This window comes from Schistocerca nitens, chromosome 6 (assembly GCF_023898315.1).
Source record: "Schistocerca nitens isolate TAMUIC-IGC-003100 chromosome 6, iqSchNite1.1, whole genome shotgun sequence".
Taxonomy (NCBI): domain Eukaryota; kingdom Metazoa; phylum Arthropoda; class Insecta; order Orthoptera; family Acrididae; genus Schistocerca; species Schistocerca nitens.
The window spans coordinates 297,358,822-297,385,012 of record NC_064619.1 but is presented as its reverse complement, the minus strand read 5'-3'; the positions used below and the strand labels follow the sequence as shown (position 1 = coordinate 297,385,012).

Genomic DNA, 26,191 nt, shown 5'->3' with positions numbered 1-26,191 from the left:
GCAAAAGTAATTAGGTGAGGTTTACGAATATTGACCTATAAAACTGAAGACAGCTATCGAGAATTTCAGTACTGACCTGAGTGCACCTAGCTGAAGATAAAGAGTTAACGCTCAACCCATCAAAAACTAAAGCGATACTTTCTCTAGTTTCAGTAGCTCGAAATATCGGGAATCCCTACCATCTTCAACCCCGAACGGGACAATAATGAACTTCTCTTCTCCAGCAAAGACTGTAGGAGTAATGAAAGATGAAAATCTAAACTGGACTGGGCACGTTAACTGTAATGTGCAAGAAAGTATCAGCAGTTCTCCAAGCACTACAAAAATATAAAAAAAACTTTTCCCTCTTGACCTGAAATATAAACTTGTACAAACACTTACTTATATTGCAAGGCCTTTCTCAAGACGGCTCACGGTGCGTGCAACTGGTTGCAAATGCCTGTGTTCGTTACAGCTGCTATATTTGATTCTTTGATCAAATTCCATCATCACATGCACAGCTATCCTAACTGTGTGCAGGCACGTGCAGATATTTTCAAACCCTCTGTCTTCTCTACTGTCTTATTGATGAACACTGTCATATCTCTCCTAGACCTTAACGCCCTTGTCCGAACAAAATCGCAGAAACGCCTGTTCTAATAATAGCAAAATACTTTCCCATTCCATCGTTCAGCCTCCTTCTCGAAATCGTCCTCAGTATCAGGAAGCCAATTCTGGAACAACCTCCCGCATTGTATTAAAAAACTAAATAATATCTCCAGCTCCAAAAGACAGGTAATGACGTATCTATTAAAGTAACGATATGGATTATCATTGTTCCTGTACATCCTTCTTTCCGATCGAATCTTCTTAGCTCACGCTGTCTCCTTAAATTTCCTTTTCTCAGAACTCGGTATATCGGAAAACACCTATGTTGTTCGCTTACAAGTTCTTCTTATATGTACCTTTGTCATAATTGGTATTAATATCACTATTATTATTATTGGTATTAATATCACAATTATTATTATTATTATTATTGTTGTTTTCACTATCAATGGCAGTAGCTGCAGTTGTACAAGTAATGCCTTAATAACTTTGCTAGTCTGTAGTCAATAATTTACTCACACTGCCACTTCAGACACTCAAATCATTTTAATACAAGTTGTCATACTAATATTGTTACTTTTTATGAAGCTGTGATGTAATGGATACTGCATATGTGAGATCCTGTACTGTTGTTAGAGAGGAGCGGGATGGCCCAAATCAAACCATCTTAAATAAATACATAAAAAATAAAATATGTAAGATAATACTGCACAGTGGGTTTCTTATTCAGAAACAGCGTTCGAATGTAAGTGCTTTGTGAGAAAATTGTTTTATGCCTCGTGCAATAAGGAAAAGCTTCTACTAGCAAGTACTGGAATTCGACAGCGGCAGAATCGTGGCCTATCGTCCTCAGTCATGGTGTCCCCTATGGGGGACATAACACATAGCATTATTTGAAACTGGCAGCATCTCATGCAACAACAGTTCGTCATCGCTGTGTTGAATTACATTATTGCTAGGCAGAATAGAAAATGTCTTTCAGAAGAAAACGTATTTTCAGAGGAGAGGCTCTTTGTAAGCATTTTGTTATTGCTTTATTCAGTATAATTTACATTGGAGAATGTAAATGAATAATCAGATAATAATTATTTAAAATTATAATTTTAACAATTTTACAATTGTCTTTGAAAAATGTATTGAAATTCCAGTGTACCCTGTAGGGGACATTAGGAGTTAAGAGTGATATATAACGTGCTTTGTCAACAAGATATATTTCACCTTTTTTTTACAAAAATGATGTTTTAATTGTTCATTTTATATTCTGTGGTGAATAATAGATTAATATTAATTATGTTTCAGGAAACTGTAATCAACAGGTGAACAATTTTACAATTTTTAGGCCCAGTTTCGAATTTTTTTTCAGATTCAAAGGCATTTGAAGATATTGTAAATGAATCATTTGATGGAGATGTTAGTGAATTGGAATTCTCTGATGATGGTGAAGATGATGATGATGATGATGATGATATCTGTACAGATCCAGGTTACCACGTTAGTAATGAACAGGGATTAGACATAGCTAATGAATAAGAAGACGAAGCTGAAGACAGGAACGATAGCAGATGTGAAAGAATCTGCTCTAGTCAATCCACCATCGAAGGGACATTTTGGAAAAGGACTTTGGATTTTTTCCCTTTACCACCTGCACCTGAACATGAGGAACAAGTAGCAGTCGGTGTGAACTTACCACCTCATGACTATGTGAGTAAATATCTGCCAGAAAATATTTTTAGCACCCTTACCGAATATACAAACAGAAGATATCTTAAAAATTCTGGGAGAGAGCTGAAATGTACTGTAGATGAAATGAGATGGTTTATCTCTGCAATAGTTATGATGTCATACTTGTGCTGTCCTAGGATTAGGGTGTATTGGCCAAAAAGACTAGGATGGAATGTACTGCTAAAAACATTTGCCGTGACAGATATTTTACAATTAGAAAACATTTGAAACTTGTTGATGATGATGAAGTGTCCCTCGAAGTAAAACAAAACAACAAATTTTGGAAAATACAACTAATTCTTGAAAGTGTATGGAATGGTTGCAGATTGAACCCCAAGCCCACTAACGTTTCCGTTGATGAACAGTTGATTCCATTTTGGGGTCACAATCCAGCAACACAAGTCATAAAAGCGAAACCTAACCCTTGTAGACTAAATAATTTTGTAATGGCTTAATCTGATGGCCTTCCTTTTGATTTCTTCTTTTACAAAGGGAAAGGTGATCCTATAGTGACTAACATTCAGTATGAGACCTCCGGCCGGTGTGGCCGAGCGGTTCTAGGAGCTTCAGTCTGGAACCGCGCGACCGCTACTGTCGCAGGTTCCAATCCTACCTCGGGCATGGATGTGTGTAACGTCCTTAGGTTGGCTAGGTTTAACTGGTTCTAAGTTCTGGGGGACTGATGACCTCAGATGTTACGTCTTATAGTGCTCAGAGCCATTTTCAGTATGAGAATTTGGATGTAGGTGGAAAAACTGTTATAAAACTGACAGCGACTATTCTCCCTGGATTGACCATCTACATGGACCGTTATTTCACATAGGAGTCGCTTTTAGACGATTGCACAGTGAAGCTGAGTGTTAAGCTACTGGAACATTACAGAACTCTAGAATTGCAGAAGCTTCCAAACTATCATTGGACAATGATATGAAGAAAAATGGTAGGAGATCCATTGATCAGTCATTGAGAAGTGATGTCCAAGTTTGTGTAGTGAAGTGGTTCGACAATCGCCCTGTTATGTTCATGTCCAGTAGAGAACGAGTAAATCCAGTTGATAAATGTTGCCGCTGGTGCAGGAAAGAAAAGAGTTCTCGTAAGGTTGATCAGCTATTATAGAATAACTGCCACAACTAAGAAATGGACTGTAAGGGTGATTATGCACTTCATTGTTCTCGCTATTTGTGCTTCTTGGGTAGAATACAAACGTGATCAAGCTGTCTTGGGTACATTGAAGAATGGCTTTCTAGACTGCCTCCAGTTCAGAGAAAAGTTTGAGGAATATCTATGGCATACACGTCAACCTGAAGAGATATCTGATGATGATCCTGACTTCGAAAATACAGCACCAAAGCGTTCAAAATCTAGAGATGATCATCCTCCTGACACCCTTCGAACCAAAAATGTTCTACATCTACCAGAATGGCCTCAACCGGTAACCAAACATCGCTGTCGATTTCCAGGGTGTTCAGTTAATAAGGCACGCATAAGATGTTCCACCTGCAAATTTTTCCTCTGCCTGGAAGATACATGCAACTACTGCAAGCTTTATCATGAGCTGAAAGACTAAATGAATTAAATTTGTCATCAGAAATAAATGATTATGATAGACATACTGTATTTCGAATTGTTTTCTAATCCAATTTTCTTTTGTTCAGTAGATATACTTAGGTACAACTTTGTAACAATAAAATCTATTTTTGTAGTAATTTAAATAAATAATGCACCGATAAAACTAAAAATAATGTTATTAATTAAATATGATTTGTGGAACTTCATTACACCGTGAGACCTAACATCCCCTGTGGAGGACATCCCTTTGTAGGACTAGGAGCAATGAATGATTTGTTAAACATTTTTCTTGTGTTTCTGGTAGTTCTAATACGCAAATTATGGAACAAAATACTTAAAAAATTAAATAAAAGTGTTCTCAGGACTGAGGAGGCTATGTAGTCTGCTGTCTATCATTGCACGATATTCCTGCTCGCATTGGTCAGGATCCTTCGACTGTTGTACATGTGTGGTAACGATGGGTGCTGGAGAGTCATACTCAAGGACACACAGGGTCTCAATTTTGGCGGCCGCTGCAACATTTCTGACATGTTAAGGCAGCTGGCTGTGCTCTGTCTTCGACATATTTGTGACACCATCTTTCAACAAGATAACAGATGAGCGCTTGTTACCCCCGTTGTCATGACCTTCCACGACGCAGAGAGTGTTCGACTTTTGTCCTGTCCGGCACGTTCTCTAAACCTCTCGCCTATTGAAAACGTCTGGTCAGGTGTTGCCGAGAGGCTGACACTCCACCACTCGCCAGGCACTGTGACTGATGAACTCTGACACAGAGCTAAAGCTGTGTGAGACGACCTACACGTATCTGTCATCAGAGCTCTGTTACACTGAGTAACTACCGGGTTAGAGCTGTTGTTGCCCCCCCCTCCCCCCCCAGAGATGGAAAACCTGCACTACATTTCTTTCCTGTAATCGATAACCTCAAGTACAGATTGAATCATGCATCCTTCCTGTTATACAGGGTGTAACGGGAATAACTGCAGATATTTTTGTATGTAGTACCTTATAATGTACACACCTCGTGTGTTGGTTGTTTTTTCTCTGCGTCGAACAGTGTTCCCACAATCATGTCTCATAGCCTTCAAATGATGTTCTCTACGTGACCGTAACTGTACCACTAAATGGGTTACTCCGGCCAGTATAGACCATCCGTTTTGTGCCCGTGCGTCCACACTTCAGCACCGTGCCTACCGCTCAGTGGAAAGTCAGCATTAATGGCTTCTTTTGCCACGTTCTAGGTGGTACTACCCAGCCTAAAAACATACAACGTGTAATTATTAGTCCGTAAATGAAGAAAATATTGATATAACGTTGTTCAGTACACAGTCCTCGGTCACCAATAGAAATATCTGCACAAATAGCTGTTATACCCTGTATATACACACAATTAGATTAATTTCGTTATTTATTTTCTTTCCTGTTGTTACATTCTCAGTGTTCTGCAGCGTATGTAGCAGGATACAACATGTTAATTTACTTTTCTAAGAACGTACCCTTGCGGAATTTTAGAAGAAGTCGTAACGTGATACACAACGACTCTCTCGTTGTGCATGTCTAACCTGGATGAACATCTCTGTGACTCTTTCTTGTGAAATAAAACAAGCGTGTGGCGAAACACACTGATCTCCTTTGGATCTTTTATGCTTTATCTATCATTTATACCCTCGAAAGTTCCTGGAATGTGGAGCAATACTCAGGAATTGGTCTCTTTGAAAACTGGTAATTCCGTCCAAAATGCGGCTTCAAGGTTGACCACTATGTTGGTAACACAGCTTCACAGATTTTCCCCTCTCCCATCTCGTATTACATGACACTGAATTTGTTTGTTTTAGTAGGGTAGTTCTATACCTATGGACCATGCTGTATATTGTGAGCTGTAGCATTCACGCTCGGAAGTACTTCTACGTTTTCTCCTCTGTTAAGAATGGCGCGATGTGTTCTGTTTCCTAGAAACTCTTCAGTACAGTCAAGAAACTGGGCTGACATTCTATACTCTCGCTTTTTTTTCATTTTGTGACAGTAAGGAACATCTCCTAGGATGCCAATATCCATTGCGTTCTGCGTTTGTGGAGTGACAGAGAGGTCTGAGTTTCACATAGTCGTTGATTTCCTCAGAGATTTTATATTTTCCGTGAATTTCTTAAATAATTTTAGCTGAATGCCGAGATGATTATTTGAAAAAAGTCACAACTGATTTCTTTATAGTACTGACCGCGAGACGTTAAATTTTAGCCTCCGTTACACAGAATTATATGGAAGATATACGATTCGAAAGATGCTGTTATACCATTTAACAAACGCTGTAGTTAACATTTACTATACTGGATTTACAAAGTTTATATAGTTTATGCCCTCACATACAGAAAGAAAGGACGACTTTCGTTTGATTCCAATGAAGAAACAGTGGTGATTGAAAACGTTACACTCTTTTTCTCTTTTATATACTGTCACCTCAAAAATAATATCACGCTGTTAGAAGTTTACGGAGAAAATAGACACATTTTGTTTATCAATACATTTTCGTAACGTATGGAACACATGAAACAAGGGATACGAAACACCAGGTTGTTATCTCGATGGTTAAGAGAAATTGTTTGAGTTATAGTTAGCATGACGTAAGGTCCAATGTGAATAAGATAGCAGCTGAAGTGACTAGATTGGGCGTAATACGGTTCAGGTGAAAAAGGAATTCGAACTGTCGCTATTACCGCTAGTTTCAGGCTACAAATAAAAACAAAAAATAAGAAATGCGAGACTAGGATAGAAAGTAAGAGTGAGCAGAAACAAAGGTACGCAGGGCAATTAGCGTTCCGTGCCTGTGAGTCTCAGCGCCTGCACCAACATAGCAGCGGTGTGAAGCGGGTTGCAGGTATGACTCTCTGCAGGCGGATTTCATAGCGTAAGCTTCAATTTCGTTTCGTTCGAGTGAGGGGGTATTTGCAATAAAGCGGAAAATTAATTATCACATTTCATGAAATTCATAAAACTCTTTTTTCTGTTGTGCCGCAATCAGTCTGTGACAGCTTTTCGTTGGCGGAGTGGAAGTAGAAATAGCTGATTTCAAATGTGAGTGAATTTCCTTAGTAATACGTTCTGTGTGACATTTCGTCACTTTATTTGATCGTTATCTCTTTGAAATCACGGGATAGTGTATTATCTTCTCTGTATACGGTGTTAGATCCCAAGACACTGGGGCCAAGTACGAGAATCCCGTGGCATTACGTGTATTTGAAAAAAACTTGTTGTGCTGGTATGTATTTCGAAGTAATGTATCTTGAGTACCAACCCAATAAATTCAGTATCAAATTTCAGGTAGTGATGAAGGTACAGCTCAGTGAAAGACTATGTGACATCTCTCTGACCAACTAGTGACCTTATCACTATCTGAAACTTGGTAATAGATGACTGCCGTCGGAAATTGGTCGTTAAGAAATACTAATATGCAAGTCAGACTGAGAACTAAGTAGCATATTCTGATCAATTACTGTTATTCCCTGCCATCATGACAAATATTGCCATCCTTCGTAGTTCGTGAAGGTTGGTAATGGGTCTATTTCTCCATATTCAACATTTAGGAAACGTACCAAGAGCAGGCATTTTTCTGCAAGGGAGCCAGTGGTAAAACTAAGTTTTCAAAAACAGCCAAGGGGCACACTTTGTATTTTTTAATATGATCGGTTTCGCTCTTCAAATCAACAAGATCATCATCATAGTATACAGTTTAAAGTTGGCTGAGAGCATTAAAGATTGCCTTCAAATTGAGTCAATTTCATCTTTGGCGCTGTCAGTGTCAATTTCATCATTTACTACTGTACTTTAACGTAAATTTAAGTACTATAGTACAGCCAAATTAATATTTAGAGCCGTGAGACAACTGTAAAGGCAATGTTTAAAGTTGACAGCCAACTTTAAACTGTATGTTCTGATAATGCTCTGTTTCATTTGAAGAGCGAAACGGATCATAATAAAAAGTACAAAGTGCGATTTGTGGCTGTTTTTGAAAAGATATTTCAGAAATAAACAGCTGATTTCAACTTGATTATTTTTTTTCTTTATGATCTATGTAAAGGGCGACACAAAAGCTTCGGAGGAAGCTCACAATATTATGTACGATCCATAATTTAAGGGTATGAAGTACCTGGTTCTATAGCTTTATTGGGAGAAGAGTGAGGTACATTTTACATGAAGAATTATTTATGAGACTGCTCTGTGCAAAACAGATGAAGGATTTATTGAGTTCTGATTAAAATAAAACACGCAAACAAATGTTTTGACTTTTTGAACAATCGGTATCTTGATGAAATGTCGGCCAATTACTTAAACCCGGAAACCAATCAACAGTTAAAGACATGATGGAAGCAGGTGAACTGGTAAAAACGAAAGTGAGGTCGATTTTATCTGCCAGAAATAGTATAGGCAATGTTTCCTGGGCTGTAAGATGGATTCGTCTTACTGATCATCCTATAAAGGGCAAAGAACAACCTCCGAATATTACGAATCTCTTCTGGTGGTAAACGAAACAGACCTGAATTAAAATGAGAAAGAAGCTTATTTGTTAAGCATTACGCACGTTCCCATGTATTTTCCATTTGTATGGAAAAATTAAGCAATTTTAAGTACCAATTTTATTCATCAGACTGGCTCATTTTAAGACACTTGTGGCCTAAAAACTGGCTGTTATACTGTCCTAATTTCTTTAATTTTACTCTCATTTCTCATTACGCTAAAGGATGCAATATTTTGACATAGTAAACTATTCGTGGTAAAAGTTCTCGGAATTTCGACAGCAAGTGTTTCGCATTTGTGCTAACTAATCATACCTTCAGAGCCGTAGAGCCGTAATTTATTTGTAGATTCTACTCACCTGACGGACTCTGGATGTAGCGCGACCTAAAATGAATATTTGTTAAAAAATAACTGAATTTTATTTCAGTCTTCTTCTCTTGAGCTTCTCTTGTGTACCATCAAACTGTCTCATGGGCAGATGACCGGGAACCTAGTATTAGCTTGCTTTTTTCGAGCGAATGGGTATTTATAATAAGTCACTATATTGAAATCACATTTTATACTGTTCTAGAAACGGTCTGCATTATGCTGTAATGAGAGCTCTGCGCCATCTACTTAATGTAAAAGTGAAATTAGCTTTAGTTGACTTCGTAAGTGATTACAGTCTGTACTGTTTTCTTGAAATTAGCGCTAATCACAAAGCTATAAAGGATGTCCCAGGAGGAATGGTCCATGTTGTGGGACATGACAGGATCAATAATTTGAAGGAAAAGAGTTCACAATACATGGGCTCTAAATTGCTTACCGTAAGAGCTATAACCACTTCTTTTTGATGCTCTCAAACAAATCTCTTTTACCGCAAGCTCTTTGCTTTCGACATTTTGAGATGTGGTATGCATCAAAACCAGAAAAAGAGTCAAGGAAATGGGGGCTCTAAGGCGCATAGATTAAGAGCTATAAGCATTTGTTCACCTTCGCTATGTGAGACATCTCTTTCACTGAAAAAAGTGCTCATAGCTCTTACGTTATGTATTACAAAGCATATATTTACTACACTTTTTTGCTTCTGATGATCGTTCCTTTCATAACCATGACTACTAACCATTCTTCCTCGGCACCCTATTTACAGAGCGTGAGCCCATAGGCGTCCATAATGCAGTCACTATTACGTGTAGGCGCTGCAGGAACAAAACACCTGATGCGCACATAGAAAACGCAAGTCTAATCCATGCATATAACCGCGCTGAAACCTCTCATCGTGAGCAACCAACCAAAGCGGCAAACAGCTACTGCACACGCGACCACACTTAAGATGTGGAAACATATCTGCAAGTGCAGAATTCGACTTATTTAAGGCAAACGTAGTCTGGAAGGTAAAAGGAATCGCAGTGGTCCGACAGGTTCCCGGATAACATTATGGCTGACCGCCAACTGCCTCTGGCTCGCCGCTCATTGGCATTAATTGCGACAGTCTGACCGAAAGTTCGGTCACGCACCCCACGCAATTCCATGGCGCTTTCTCCAGTGAGGCAACAACTTGTTTTGATTAATAGTACGTACGTTACTTGGCCCTGTCTACGTAACATGCAGGTAATTTTCGGTAGAAAATAGCTCGGACTAAAGTAGATGTTGTATGATAGTACTTCATTCTTTACCAGTACCAGCGTTGTATTCACACTTTTAAAATGCGTGCAGAAAACCTTAAAAATAACGTTTTAAGAAGCCCCAAGCAAATACCGCTGGTCACTTCTTTCATGCGATGCCCACTGTCGACGGAAAGCGCTGACTGCTACCGTAATGCAACAGTGCTGCTCAGTCGCTGTTGGAGTACGGTTTAGTCTTCGTGTTTTAGTCTCTGTTAATACATTTCGACAAAACGAATATCGCACCACATAATTTTGGATTGCTCTATCGAATGGTCTTGTAAAATTCTCGTTTAAAAAGATTTGTTTTCGTAAAGGGAAACAGAGTGACGTCTTCCGTCGAAAGTGTGCGCCGCATGAAAGACGTGATGAGCAGTATTTGTTTAGGGCGATTCCAGCCACATACCGGAAAAAGAAATTGCAAATTCCTGTATACACACCAGAGAAAATGAGCCTGACGCCTCTTAGGAGGGACATTTTGTATATATATGGAGTGTTTCAAAAATACTTATACAAGCTTAGGTAACAGGCTTGTTACACCAAAACAAGTAAAGAAGTCTAGTAAACAGGAGCTCTAAAACGCATAACTTAAGTATTAAGAGCACTTGCTTATCTTCAGAAATGTGTAACACATCTCTCCTACAGCAAGCTCTTTGTTTTCCATGTTTTGGAAGGCGTTAATATGGACCAAAACAAGAAAAAAATATCCAGAAAACCTGGGCTCTAAAATGCATATCTTCAGACCTATGAGCACTTGTTCAGTAGAGGAAATGTGATTCACAATAGCGATGACAAGCAAGTGCTCATAGTTCTTAAGGTATGCATCTTAGAGCCCACATTTATCCGACATTGTTTCTTTGTTTTAGAGTAAGGAATCTGTCCCTACAGTTCGTAAAAGTAATTTTGTAGCATCCTTTATATAGGCGAAACAGATAATGCACCAGATAAAGTTTCCGTGTCACATTTATAGATGCCAAGGAAAAAATTGTTGCGGTATTTCTAAAATGTAAGCACAAAAGATAACCAATTTCCATCAGAGCGTCACACGAAGCACTTGCGATTTGCGAGAGAGAGTGAAGCCAATCGGCACCAGATCGAATGTTGGTCCGCTGCTCTGATGCAACAACTAGTCTGTGGTTTACAGCCGGTTTTCCACATCCGTTAAACTGAGTGACTTGTTCCTCATCTTGGTCTTAGAACCAAAAGAAACAAGCAATTAATTGACTTAGATCTCACGAGGCCGTACCGCTATATACCTAGTGCTAATGTGACGACTTCTGGAACGATGTTGGACTGTGTTAATGGAGAGATGCTGTGGCCGCAGTAGAAGTGATTGCATACACAATCATATGACGCGCAGACGGATGATATCTCATTTCAACACTATATTGTGAGAAGAATTGAATTCAGCCACAGAAAAAAAAATTACACTAAATTCAGTATACTGAACTGAACAATAAAGACAATGCATTTAATTAATTTTCTACTGTCAATACGTCGTTTTTTTCTGTGCCCTCTCTTCTCCCGCCCTCCTCCCATCCACATCGTATTTTTCTCATATCTCTATAACGGTGTCTGTGTCTTAATTCTCTCTCTTTTAGACTGACCCCTGCCAGCAAATGGTAATCACAGCATCATTCTCCCCAAGAATAAATGGTTATCAAGAACTGAGATAATATTGAAATAGCGCTTTTCGTGCGATGTATGTATTTACCTGGAAACTGAGCTGAGAATATGTAACTGTAGTCTGAACTATGTACTCAAGAGTGTCACTCTGCAAGAAATAGTTTGCAAAATTCAATGTATTATGTCCCTAAATTGTTGTTGCAACACTCTCGTGTATACTTAAAAAAGAGGGAGTCTTAGGTTTCCTGAATTTATCTGCAGTCTCGTTTCAAGCAGCTGCTTAGCTTTTAAAGAAAAGTCCTTTTACATGAAAATTCAATTTTACCTTAATTTAAAAATTATATCAAGAAAACTTGGAGACAGTCTGTCAATAAGAGATGCTATGGTTCGAATCCCATATAAAAATATCGTTTAAAGTACACAGTCTCCCCGCCATTCTGTCTGCATGCACGTCATCATGTATCATACACAACACATCTCAAAGATTCCATTTGTAAGATATGAAGTTCTGACAACTACAATGTAGTAGAGACGTGAAATATGTAAAGATTCTTATTTCAGTAGTACACATGCTTCAAACTATGGTTTCCAACATTTCAGGAATTTCGAATGTTTAATATGGTAGTTAAAAAAATATTCATAAATCTTGTGAGCATGAATCACGGCTTCAGTAACGAGGATGGCCCATTCAGGCGGTTGAAACCGGTTATCTTAAAACATAATTGTAACTGTGTCGGAAAAAAGAACAAAATATTTTAAACACTTGGTTCAGAAACCTCGACAGCGAACGCACATCGGGGACGAAAATAATGTTCTGTAAAAATACAAATATTTTGTCAAGCAGAATGAGCAGTCATACACGAAAGTAATAAAGGTCGATAAATAATGTGTGGTTATAATTAAAGTGCACCTACACATAGAAGTCCAGTGTAGGCTGTCATTATCGTAGGACAGAGTAACTTCGTAGACATTGTAGTGCGTTAATGCTGTCCGATGTACGTTGAAAAACATTTGTTCCAGTTTTGGCCACCAGCTGCAAATCTGACGCTGTGAGTACCAGAAATACGTATAGAAATGTTTCCATATGTAATGGATTACGAACGGGACGTGGGCAGGAAAGGTCTAACAAATGAGAAAGTCATAATGTTAACTTCGTCATTAACTGTCGTTTACACAGTTTGTTCAATATGAGCAAGAGGGAAGTTTGCGAGATGGTGTACATTGCCAGATTTGCACCTTGTGGCTAAAATTGGAACTAATTTTTTCAGTGTAAATCGGTTCCGCATTAATGCGTCAGCATAGGTACCAAGTTTCGCTGCCATATGATAATGACAGCCCACACTGGACTTCCGTGAGTAACTGCATCTTAATCATAACTAACCGATATACGAGTGGTAATTTACGTTCATTGTGGATAAATGGAAGATAATGCTTATAAACAGAGGAAAGAGTGCTACAGCATACAGTTATAGCACTACTGATAGAGCTCGCCCCTGGTAGTAGAGTGGCCAGCGTGACTGAATGTCATATCAAACGGCCCGGGTTCGGTTCCCGGAAGGTCGGATTTTTCTCCGCTCAGGGTCTGTGTGTTGTGTTGTCCTTATCATCATCATTTCATCCCCATCGACACGCAAGTTGCCGAAGGGGCGTCAACTCGAAAGACTAGCACTACCCGACGGGAGGTCTATTTTACTACTGCTAGAGCTCCGAATATTAATGGAAATTGTGCAGGTAATACTACGAGTGATGTGCAGTGTAACAAGGATACGAAATCGGCTGTTAAGTGAGTGAAGCGCTGACTTCTGTTTATTTAGGAATTGAGACAGTGCAGGGTATGATATTCAGGTCACCGCACACCTAACTCTCGTGCGATCTCTGCTTCAGTATTGCTCCACTGTATGAATCCTTCTTAAGTCATAGTCAAGCAGGAGATCGATCGAAATCAAAGTTGTACTACTAGGTTTGAAACTGACCAAAATAAGCAAAGAAGAATTCTTAGGGCTTAACGTCATGGTGTTAAAGAGACCTTTAGGAGCGCAGATCGATATCCTCATACGAAAGATTTATTTAGGTGCCCGTGTAATTTTATCGGGTGTTCTTCAGCTAAAAAATGGATCAAATGGCTCTGAGCACTATGGGACTTAACTTCTAAGGTCATCAGTCCCCTAGAGCTTAGAACTACTTAAACCTAACTACCCTAAGGACAGCACACACATCCATGCCCGAGGCAGGATTCAAACCTGCGACCGTAGCGGTCGCGCGGTTCCAAACTGTAGCGCCTAGAACCGCTCGGCCACCCCGGCCGGCTCTTCAGCTAAAAGCTACTGGTCAAAATCAGTGAACCAATGTTGGAGATATGTCGCAAAACTGTTCTTCTATCTCCTATACATATTTTGCTAATTGAATAACAAGAGAAATTACAACAAACACAGACGCAAAATAACAGGTTTTCTAAGGCAGTAAGCAGCTAAAAACGTGGGGAAATAACCTCTTATATTAACTACATCCTTTCCTGTGGTGTCCATATACATTGAAATATAGAGCGTCAGTTACATTTGTGTGTTTGTCTTATTTATGTGTTTATTTATCAGAGTGATCCCGCAATGAGCTGAAATTTAAGCATTCGGCCATATGTTACACAGACTTAACAAACATCCTCATCTGTAAACGTAGAAAAGTCTTACGATAGCATAAAAGGTAAACTGCATTGGTCGTGACACATCCGTTATAACAACCATGAATATGTAAACACCACGATCTACATTACAGGTCGACTTTCTTAAAACAGATGTTGTGATTGAACGGCCTTAATAAGATAGTTCTAAATTCGTCTTTGCATTTAAGCGAACAGTTACGTGAACTACTACGTTTCTTCACGGCTCTGCGGCTACTGGCTATTGTTCTTTCCCGTTCGCCCTTCATGAACGAGGACTGTCAGGCGATAAAAAGACAGCAATTGCTCAGAAACTGAATAAGAAGAAAAACACCACAGCTGTATGTGTTGGGTGCAGGGCAACATACGGCGCTATAGTGGTCGGTCAACCCAGTATGGCACTTATACCGAGCGCAGTCAACGAAATATTCCAAGTTCCTGTCAATATTTCAGTGGGCAATTGTGCATTTTTAAATTATGGAACTGGCAGATTTCTGTAATCTTGTAACCAAGAGGATGTTCGATGAAACGGAACCGGTCGTAGCTTAATAAATACATCTAAAACAACAGCTGCGGTTGTTTTCTTAACACTAACATTAATCGTCTGCGAAAGCACATCACTTTCTGGATTATTTGTTACAGAAACTGTTCACTAATACGGGAAGGAATACACACATCTAAAACATCCTCTCAAGCCAAGTTTAATGAGCAAACAAACATAGCCTATGATTCCGATTTCGATTATAGCGCTTGAGATTAATATGTGTAGCAAAAATGAGAACAAAAGACAAAACGCAACGGAAGCTCGTCTCCCCGACTGAAATCTTCAATTGCATAACCTGTATCTTCATGTCTTTCAATTTTCGGAACGAAAGCAGATGTGTTTTGACTCCGTCCAGGAAAAAAATACAGTGACCCGTCAGTCAGAGCGCGGTCCCCGAGTTATTTCGTAATACCGTCCCGCCTCTGGTTAACGAGGCGCCCAGTAAGGCAGCGGTTCTAACTGGAAGCAGGAGTTGTCTCCTCGCTGCCCGGAATGGCCAGCAAGCAGCGGCAGCTGTGAGGCGACTGCCTGCCCACCGCTCAGGCGGCCTGCCAGCCGCTGCGTTCCGTCTGGGCCCGCCGTTTGAAAGTCCTGCTCGCTGGCCGAGCAAACAAATGTCATCGAGATACGCGCGTTCACACTGCGTCATTGCGACAAGTCATTTCTACAGTTTCACCAACTTACTTGTACTCTCACTAATAAATACATTCACATTTCGAGAGGGGTAGAGCAGTGGTTAACGCATAGGGAGTTGTGTATGTGTGTTCATGACGTTAGACTTGCGGGTTCCAGTCCCCGTGATGCCACTTAGGTTCGATTTTCCTCTGTTTATCTAAATCGATTTAGACGAATAATACTAGGATGATTACGTTCAGTCCGCAGCTCGTGGTTGTGCGGTAGCGTTCTCGCTTCCCACGCCCGGGTTCCCGGGTTCGATTCCCGGCGGGGTCAGGGATTTTCTCTGCCTCGTGATGACTGCGTGTTGTGTGATGTCCTTAGGTTAATTAGGTTTAAGTAGTTCTACGTTCTAAGGCACTGATGACCATAGATGTTAACTCCCATAGTGCTCAGAGCCATTTGAACCATTTTTTTTTTTGATTACGTTGAAACGTACGCGATTCTCCTTGCCGTGTTAAAGCTTCTGTGTGGCCTCTAATGACGTCATTTCTTGTGGGAGGTTATCGACTGATGTCCTTCAACTCAGTTGTAAATTTATAGACATTGTTATCGCGTACGCCACAAGTGCTCAACTCCTCACTCTCAGAAGCATGAGAATGCATTTCTTGCAGCAACGGGTACATGATATGAACGCCAAAGGAAGTAGAGAGATATCACTTTGCCGATATTTCTTGGATCTCATCCTCAGATACGCACCACTGCTTGAAGAAACAGTTTCACAGTTGATGTATTTTCAAGTAGGTTTGTAAGTAGGCTGTTTAGGTTTTTATGTTGGTAACGCCACGTAGTGATCTGTATGAAAATCGCTGACTGCGCTGTGTGCAGTCTGTGGCCGTTTGGACTCATTGTTGGAATATTCGGTAGTGTAGTGTTGGGCAGTTGGATATGAACAGCGCGTAGCGTTGGGAGAGAGATGCCAGAGTTTCGCGAGGTTACTATGAGCGGATGACCTGGACGTGTGTCCTGGGAAATTTGTAAGACTGGTTGTCATGAACTGATATATATATTATGACTTTTGAACACTATTAAGGTATAATTGTTTGTTCTGTATCAAAATCTTTCATTTGCTAACTATGCCTACCAGTAGTTAGTGTCTTCAGTAGTTAGAATCTTTTATTTAGCTGGCAGTATTGGCGCTCGCTGTATTGCAGTAGTTCGAGTAACAAAGATTTTTGTGAAGTAAGTGATTCATGAAAGGTATAAGCTATTGTTAGTCAGGCCCATTCTTTTGTAGGGATTATTGAAAGTCAGGTGGCCGTGCGGTTAAAGGCGCTGCAGTCTGGAACCGCAAGACCGCTACGGTCGCAGGTTCGAATCCTGCCTCGGGCATGGATGTTTGTGATGTCCTTAGGTTAGTTAGGTTTAACTAGTTCTAAGTTCTAGGGGACTAATGACCTCAGAAGTTGAGTCCCATAGTGCTCAGAGCCATTTGAAAGTCAGGTTGCGTTGCGCTAAAATATTGTTTGTCAGTTTAGTGATGATCAGAATAAGTAAAGAGAAAATTGTCTGAGTACGTTGAGTTTTACTCAGCTGTTTCTGTATCAAATAACGTAAGAGCTTTTCCAGCACTGTCATTTTTAAATTTCTAAGGGAAGTTTCAGGTTGTCGGCAAAACACAGGGAATTAAAGAAGAATCAGCGAATTAGATAATGTTATAGCTTATCATCACTGGAGAATTTCTCACTTCCAGTCCGTAAATTTCAAGATCATTAAAAGCACTCATGTCGCAGATGACACACCGTACTATGAAACAAAACCCAGCATGAACTGGAAAATGAAAAAAATGACAAGTGATAAAATAAAGGTTATCAAATATGTGAGCGTCTACAGTCTAAAACGTTAGAAGTTACTGTATCTTCACGATTCACCGTCTTCATTTTCGGTACTTTCAGGAACACGAGTAATCCCTCTCGATGGAAGGCAAAACTTATTGGAAAACTTTTTTAATCAGACTTAATCGGACAAATATCGGTTTTGCAAAAATAGGCACCTACAGATCCATTATAGCACGCCTGTTGTAGAATGATGACAATATTACAAAAAACAATCTGCCTTTTGCAGTAAGTTTCACTTGCCGAGGAAAAATTTCGACACATACAACAGCTTCCATCAGAATATGCATTTGATAACCGAGAATGTAACGATGTATTATTGTAATGAGGAAAAAAAAAGGGTATGAAAGTTTGAAACACGTCGTCCTATAATAAACACTACCTCACGATGCTTGCTGTCACACATTTTAAAAAACATATGCGTAATGTGTGTTTTTAAATACGTCAATTTCGATTCGACTTCTTGATCATTTCTGTCTCTTTAAGCCTGCAAATGAATATTCTGTGTTCATATTTCACCTGTAATGGTAAGATGAGGAGATAGGACTTCTCGTCAACCGGATAAGGTCGCCATACTTCTGTCGCTGTTGACTGTAAGGTGCTCTGTGAAACACTAAAACAAGAGCCCAGCATCTGTGTTGTGTGTCACGGCTCAGTGCCTCGATCGCTGATCAGAAGAAGCTGTTGGTGGCGTTACATAACGCACTGCGGGAGAACCACAGACATTTCACGTTCTGTCAATGTTTCACAGAACCGCAACGTTCACGGGAGAAATTTAGTGCAGACAAGAGAAAACTGAACGGAAAACTATTCGTCTCTGTGTCATAAAACTCAGTAAAAGCGTCTTAACTTGGCGAATATGCTATCGTCCATACGCCATCTCGAAGTCTTTGTTGCAGGCCCGAAATTGCAAACGATGTCAGGTAAGTACTGGTATGAATTATGTTTGACGATGAACCAGAAAATATTAATCTAAATTCGAAGTGTTCTAATTGGATTAGGACTCCACGATTATTCCGAGTTCCAGTGTAACGCTGTCTGCGGAGTAGCAGTCACCTTTCACCGTAATCAGTTCATATTTCAGAACGGATAAGTATGATCCTGATAGCTCTACACCTACATATACAGGGTGAAGCGAAATTCGAGCACTCTGGCTTCGCAGTGCGACTCCTCACATGCCAGCGATAAAAAAAATGTCTATCACAAAATTTCGTCCGGCGAATACGTCCGGCAGAAAAAGGACGTCAAAGAGTGGCAATCTGGCAGCACTGTAACCACATGGATAGTAACTAGCTCTGTCCACACATCATAGTTGTGCTGTACAGGTGGCTAGAGTTTTGGGTTAGCATGGAGGAGGTCGAGAGTTCGATCCTGGGTTGAAGCATATGTTTTTTATTTGGTAAATGTAGTCTTAGTGGTACGGTATCTGGTATCTTAATCGTCAACAGCGATTGCAGCGGATCCTCTGGAAAACATTTGCACTTACATACGACAATCGTATAAATGGAACATTGGTCAATTTTGAAAGATGCCCTTTCCACATCGTGGGCTCGAATTTATTCGCACAACTTCCTCTACTAGAAGCGAAACCTGTTTTCTTTGTACCCCCCTCTAATGCTCACATAGATTAGTACCAACTATTATTCTTGCCTCGTTCAGGTCCATTACATTTCGTTGGGGCCTTAACTTACCAGTAGGACTAGCAATGTACTTTGCGGAATAATGTCCAAACTCGGTTACTGTTTGTGTGTGTTATCAGCATGGTGCCATTAATTGTTTCAACTGTCTATTTCTTATTTGTCTGCCGGCCGAAGTGGCCGCGCGGTTCTGGCGCTGCAGTCTGGAACCGCGAGACCGCTACGGTCGCAGGTTCGAATCCTGCCTCGGGCATGGATGTGTGTGATGTCCTTAGGTTAGTTAGGTTTAACTAGTTTTAAGTTCTAGGGGTCTAGTGACCTCAGCAGTTGAGTCCCATAGTGCTCAGAGCCATTTGAACCATCTTATTTGTCTAACCACGTATTTGTTGTGTTCAGCGTTACAAATGTTGTAAATTTAGGGTAGATGTGACATAAGAAACTGTGTATATTATAGTATGAAATGACAGAATGAAATTAACAAATAAAAAGAAATGCACTCCAACCCAACTGCACGGCACAAGGAATATATGCTGTAGAGGTAGTTACCACACGTTTTGTTACAGTGTTGCCAGATTGACACTCTAACTTTATACTCGCCAGACGAAATTCTGTGAGAGACATTTTTTTTATCGCTGGCATGTGTGGAGTCGCACTGCGAAGCCCGAATGCGCGAACTTCGATCCACCCGGTATATTTCGCAAATAACCGTATGGTGCATGGTGGATAGTGCCTTGCAGCACGGCTGTTTATTCGCTTTCCTGTTCCACTCACAGATGGAGAGGGGGGAAAAGCGACTGCCAATATGCTTTCCGTACGAGCCCTGATTTCTCTTTCCTTGTGTCCGCGCTCCTTACGCGAAATGTACGTTGCTGGCAGCAGGATCGTTCTGCAGTCGGTCGCAGATGCCGGTGCTCTAAACTTTCTCAGTAGTGTTCTGCGAAAGGAACTTCTTCCATTCAGGGATTCTCATTGGAGTCCATGGATCATTTTCGGAATACTTGCGGGTTGATCGTAGCTACCGGTAACAACTCTTGCAGCCCACCTCTTAACTGCCTAGTTGTCTTCTTTTAATCCGATTTGGTATAGTAATGGGTCGCACAGGTGTTCCGTACGCAGTTAAATAGACATGAGTTACAGTTTCCTAGAACTCTCCCAATAAACCGAAATCACCACTCGCGTTCACTACAGCCGACCTTAAGTGCTCGACCATTTCATGTATCTTTAGCAGCACACCCCTAATGCTGTATTCGAACATTAAAAGACTATTTTTCCCAGTCATCTGCGTTAAATTACCTTATCTCGATTTGAGATCAAACTAGGAATCACCAGTTCCTCATCAAAGACACTTTCCCACACACTACGGGGCTATGAACAAATAGTCGTTTGTGTATACAGAGAACAAGAGTGGTCCTATCACACATGTCGAAGATCATATTGGGAGCTGGGATGTTAATGATTTGTTTATTCATATTCAGATACCCACTGTGGCCGGCCGCGGTGGCCGTGTGGTTCTAGGCGCTTAAGTCCGGAATCGCGTGACTGCTACGGTCGCAGGTTCGAATCCTGCCTCGGGCATGGGCGTGTGTGATGTCCTTAGGTTAGTTAGGTTTAAGCAGTTCTAAGTTCTAGGGGACTGATGACGTCAGCAGTTAAGTTCCATAGTGCTCAGAGCGATTTGAACCAACCCACTGTGAAGAAAATTTATTTCCAGTGTGACCCAGATACATCTCCGACTAGTTGGGAGTCAGAACGCAGCGAATTGTCGATGTATGGAGGGATCGGCATCCATAGAGAAGACACCGAACGAATATTTCGTTCGTGTGTCCATCATGGTATGAAATTAATAAGTTCACAACTGTGAATACTGCTTCAGGCCTATGTCTTATGACTGAGATAACGGTAAGGAGGTGTCACTTGGAACATAGCAACATCATCCAGCCCGAGCCTAACATCGATGAGCTGCTACAAAACCTAATGTTCACATGAGTACCGTTGTACAGAATCAAACTTTTTTTTTTTGTTTCTCGCTAGGTACTGGAGGATTGTAGCGGAAAACTGATGAAGGAAATGACGTTTCTTGATGTGGTGCACTGGTACTGAATGAAAATATTGAAAACGTACGTATCAGAAATGATAGTCGGCAATTTGTTCCACTTATATGACACTATCACACAAATGCTGAACTAAATGAATAAAAAGATGATCAAGGAAGATGTCAAAACTGAATAGCTTTCCACTTTAGCATCCACATTTCATCACACTTATGTGTGTCTCTAGAGTAGCTCACGTTTAGCGCGAATGTTCCCTTCTCTTTAATTTGTTAGCTTTCGAGACGTGCCCATGCAGCCATCTCAACAGTGGAATGTCATTAAGGACGACACAACACCCAGTCCTCAAGCCGAGAAAATCTCCGACTCGACCACAAATCGAACGCGGCCCCTTTGCTCAGCAGTTTGCCCGCTGAGCGCGCAGCTACCGAGGCGGACTAGCCCGGAAGTTTATAAGCTGACAAACACATTACCACGCGTGGGAAATGTGAAAGCATTTCAAAGCTTAGGTTTGACAGGATGTCAATAGTTCACTTTTCAATGCATAATGTTTTGTTTTCGCTTAGGGACCATGGGAGTGAAAAGAAAGTCTGTTTTCTTGAACATAAGATTTGTCTTGGGAGCAAAGATGGATCTCATGTAGTTCTCACACAAACTATCTACGTCATTGTATGAAATACTAGTGTGGCAGAACGTAACACACTTTGGGTCTCTGCTTCGAAAATTGAAATACACGGCAGAAGTTATTTGGACCATACGCAGTCTACTGCGCATTAACAAACGTCATACCTTTTACGTTGAAAAATAAATTACTTAGTCTTCTTATTGATCTGTATTCCTAATGTTCCCTCACGGTGTGTGTACCATTTGCTCATTGTGTGAGGACAGAAAATGTTGTCTCTACCTTTATTTTTCAACTCGAAATTCTCTAAATTCATTCTCGTTGTCACTATAGGAATTGTAAGTTGCACTATATCAGTTTGAGAAAATCTTCTCTTATAGCAGAAGATAAAAGTGAAGAGACAGGTTGTGACTTACCTGGATAAAATTAACACTCTAAATTAATGGTGGTTAATAGAGTCCAGCCTGAATGAGGGTTTGGGCGGTTTCCCCACTTCTGTAAAGGCGAAGGTGTGTTTCTTGATGTAGATTTTGAACAGTTTCCTAAAACTATTGTGAGTGACTGAATGCTTCTATCTAAACGTATAAAATCGATAGTATCAATTACTTGTCGAACTAATTTAGTCCGAGTCTTCAAACTAAGATGTCGATGGTACTCTAAATCCCCATTAATACAAGTAATTTAGTTAAATTATCCTAAGCAGTTCCATCATAAATTAATGTTCCATTATTATCGACGTACATCGCTGCGATCAACGAGAGCAATGTCAGTGTTGAAAGGAACGCATGATAGCTTTTTTCATTCCGTCGATGTGCGTATATGTTTAGTAACTGGAAGTATGTACACACAGATTTTAAAATTATAAATTCTATTTTTTACAAGACTCTGAAGTAAATAATATATTCACAGTCTTACACCAGCCCATTGCCAGTATAGAGGCATTACAAGAGCAGATCGTCTTTCGAAATTTTCTAGTTGTAAAGAGCAAATACCACTAGAATTTAATCTTGCTCCCAGAGATGGATTAATACATTGGACTCGGATAGGGGAGGGGGGGACTGCCGTCCAAATTCCCGTGTTATCACGCTAGTTTAGACGGCCGAGGTGGCCGAGCGGTTCTAGGCGCTACAGTCTGGAACCGCGCGACCGCTACGGTCGCAGGTTCGAATCCTGCCTCGGGCATGGATGTTTGTGATGTCCTTAGGTCAGTTAGGTTTAAGTAGTTCTAAGTTCTAGGGGACTGATGACCTCAGATGTTACGTCCCATAGTGCTCAGAGCCATTTGAACCACGCTAGTTTAGTTTACTTTGGCTCACTCCCTGCAAATTCCAACGTGAATCATTCTTTAGGGACTGATTTCTAATTAAAACAGTGCAGATCAGACAGCAGGCTTTAACATTTCTTCTTTCGAATGCCGTATATGAGGATAATGCTCAACTGAGCTTTGGAGCAACCACAGAGGCGAAATCAGTGTCTACTATAGGGTAACACACGAAATTCGAAAACTGATGTGAGGATTCGTATTTTCATTCTTTTAGCTCCTAATAATATAATTCTGTTGTATGTAAAGCACTCGTTTATATTTCAGACTGAAATATTTAAGAGATACTAGGTGGGATCCAAACAAAAGAGCACGCGTGGAAGTTATTACTCGACGGAGAAAATTGTAGTGCCCATCGGAGCGGGACTTGGTGAGGGGTTCAGGTCTAGTTGCACTGCGGTTCTTCAAAGCAGTGGGCTTCGTTACCACTCAGTGCAATCGGGAAAACTGTGATGGAGTATTTCGTCGCAGACAGACACGGCAGCTTTCAATTGCAGTCGTCATATTTATTGGTGATGGAAAGTAGAGACAAACGATAGTCGTAATAGAGGAGGAGACACTACATGCTGGGAATACGTTGGACGTCGAGTAACTCGATAATGTAAAAGTGAAAGCAGAAGGGAAACTATGTTAAGCGGCATCGGCTTCAGCTACGTCACAGGTGATAGAGATAACTGTGTAATTTTGCATCAGTTCTTACGATATTGTGAGAAGCAGAGGAGGTATTAAATGTACGAAAACTGGACATTCCTGACAAAACTAGTTTTCAAGATTCCCAAAAGAAGTCTCATAAAGAATTATTCTATTCTATTCCACTCTCTAGCGGATTTATTTTTAAAACTACCATGTGAAAGGAAAGATACTGCGCAGATAACAAGACATTGTTGAGAAATTGGCACAGTACGTTATATTATTACGAAAAAATTACGTTTGTACTTTAGAAACATGTAGGTTACAGTAGATGGTGTTAGTCTCGTTAAAACGCTTAAAGGTATGCTGCCGAGTCATCTTATTCGCCAAATATTAAAATACTAAAATAACCTACATTTTCGTCAAGAAGCAGAGGCCATTCTCATGGTCAGCGCCGAAGAAGACCATTTTAACACGACCGAAGCGTCGGTGGTATCAGTATTTCAGTATTTACAGTAATTTTTAAGATGATACGGCAACACACCTAGAAGGATTTTTACAAGATTTTGTGCAGTTTGTTTAGCCTGGACGTGGAATTTTACGCAGTGCGGTGATGAGAAATTCTGGCCAAAATGTCTACTTGTCGGTATGAAACATCGGCCTTAATCTGAGGAAGAAATTTCTGAGGATGTGCGTTTGGAGCACAGAGCGGCATTGCGTGGAAGTGAGTCATGCACTGTGGGTAAAGTTGGAAAGGAAGGGAATGGAAGGTTTTGATATGAGGTGCTGTACAAAGATGTTGAAAATTAGATTCACTGATTAAGGTACGAGGAGGTTCTCTGCAGAGTTGTCGAGGACAGAAAGGCATGGGAAACATTCACAAGAAGAGGGGCGGGGTTATAGGAAGTCTGCAAAGACAACAGGGAATAACTTCCATGGTACTAAAGTAAGCTGTAGAGGGTAAAAATTTCAGGGGAAGAAAAAAAAAATGGTTCAAATGGCTGTGAGCACTATGGGACTTAACATCTGAGGTCATCAGTCCCCTAGAACTTAGAACTACTTAAGCCTAACTAACCTAAGGACATCACACACATCCATGCCCGAGGCAGGATTCGAACCTGCGACCGTAGCGGTCGCGCTGTTCCAAACAGAAGCGCCTAGAACCGCTCGGGCACTTCGGCCGGCTCAGGGGAAGACAGAGATTGAAATACATCCAGAAAATAATTCAGGACGTAGATTGAAAGTCCTACACTGAGATGAAAAGTTTGGCACAGGAGACGAATTCGTGGGGTGCCGCATCGAATCAGTCAGAAGACGAGATGAAAAGAAAATATACGTAAGTTTATGTTAGCGTGGCGGATTGTAAGACAATGTTGATCTGTCGCTTGACACTTAGCGCTCCGTTTCTGCCCCCGTCTATATCTCGGGCCATACTTGACAGTGCCTGCCGGATAGTATGGAGTGCAGTGAATGTGTGTTGGGCGCGCGCCACTCACTCTTGAGCTCGGTGCCCTCCGGCGGGCAGCGCTTGCGGCCGAGCAGGCACTGCACGTATCTGGAGACGAGCCGCTTGTTGGAGAGCAGCGCGTCTATCTGCTCGGCAGTGGGTTCGAGGCCCGAGCCGACGCCGGCCGCCGCACACGCCGCCACCAGCCACAGAAACAGCACCAGGACTCGCATCTCGCGTCTTCAGCAGCGGCCAGCAGCTACACAGCCCACTACTGGGTCCGCGGCCGCCGCGCGCCGCCCTATATATAGCGTCGCCGCGGCTGCGAGGAGGGGCGCCGGCCGTGGACGAGCCGCGGTGTCGGCACACGCACCGCCGCGCGTGCCCACACTGCAGGCCACGTGCCACCTGTCATCGCAGCCGTCATAGGTCCCTGACCTCCGCAGGCACCCAACGGCACGATTGGTTTGATTCTGCAAAATTCTCTGAAGTGTGTCTCCCTAAAAGACATACCTCCTGAAGCCTAGAACTGTTTCTGTTACAGCCCTCAGACCGTAGAGTAGCCTGACGCTGCTCTACTCGCTAGTACATCTCGTGTACGCCTCTTCACCTCTGCAAAGCTTCTGCAACAAACGTCATTTCAAACGCTCATTATACAAAAGCTTTGCTCTCCCACTACAATTTTTACTTCCCATACTTTTCCCAGACGCTTCCTACCATTACCAAATTGACCATTCCTTGATGTCTTAAGGTGCGTCCTTCCAACCGACACGTTCTTTCCGTCAAGTTGTCCACAAATTTCCTTCTCCCATAATTAGAACAAATATAAGAAATTCGGGTTCTATACAACACCACTTACTTTTGTGAGCTTAACTTACGACCAGAATCATTAAAATGTCCAACACCAAAACGAACAGAGGCTCAATTTGATTGGAGCGCCTATGACCTCAGTTGCATTTGCGCCAAAAAAAAAAAAAAAAAAAAAATCCATCTCTGATTGGTTACATCTTGTGCAAAAATAGTTTAGAAATATTTTTCGTCTTATAAATAAATTAAATGAAAAATGCTTCAAATAAAACAGTTGGGTTATTTGGAATAGACAGCCCCCTCCCCCCACCAAAAAAA

At 41.0% G+C, this 26,191-nt stretch overlaps 1 protein-coding gene across 1 annotated transcript in view; it reads right to left on the bottom strand.

Moving 5' to 3' along the window:
* The window catches only part of LOC126262506 (ejaculatory bulb-specific protein 3-like), a 98,802-nt gene extending 73,466 nt beyond the window's left edge, over positions 1 to 25,336 (bottom strand). The window contains exon 1 of the mRNA XM_049959178.1: positions 25,116 to 25,336. Within this exon, the coding sequence (XP_049815135.1) occupies positions 25,116 to 25,299 (184 nt within the window). The 5' untranslated portion in view covers positions 25,300 to 25,336. The remainder of the gene's footprint in view (positions 1 to 25,115) is intronic.
* Between the last annotated feature and the right edge of the window lie 855 nt (positions 25,337 to 26,191).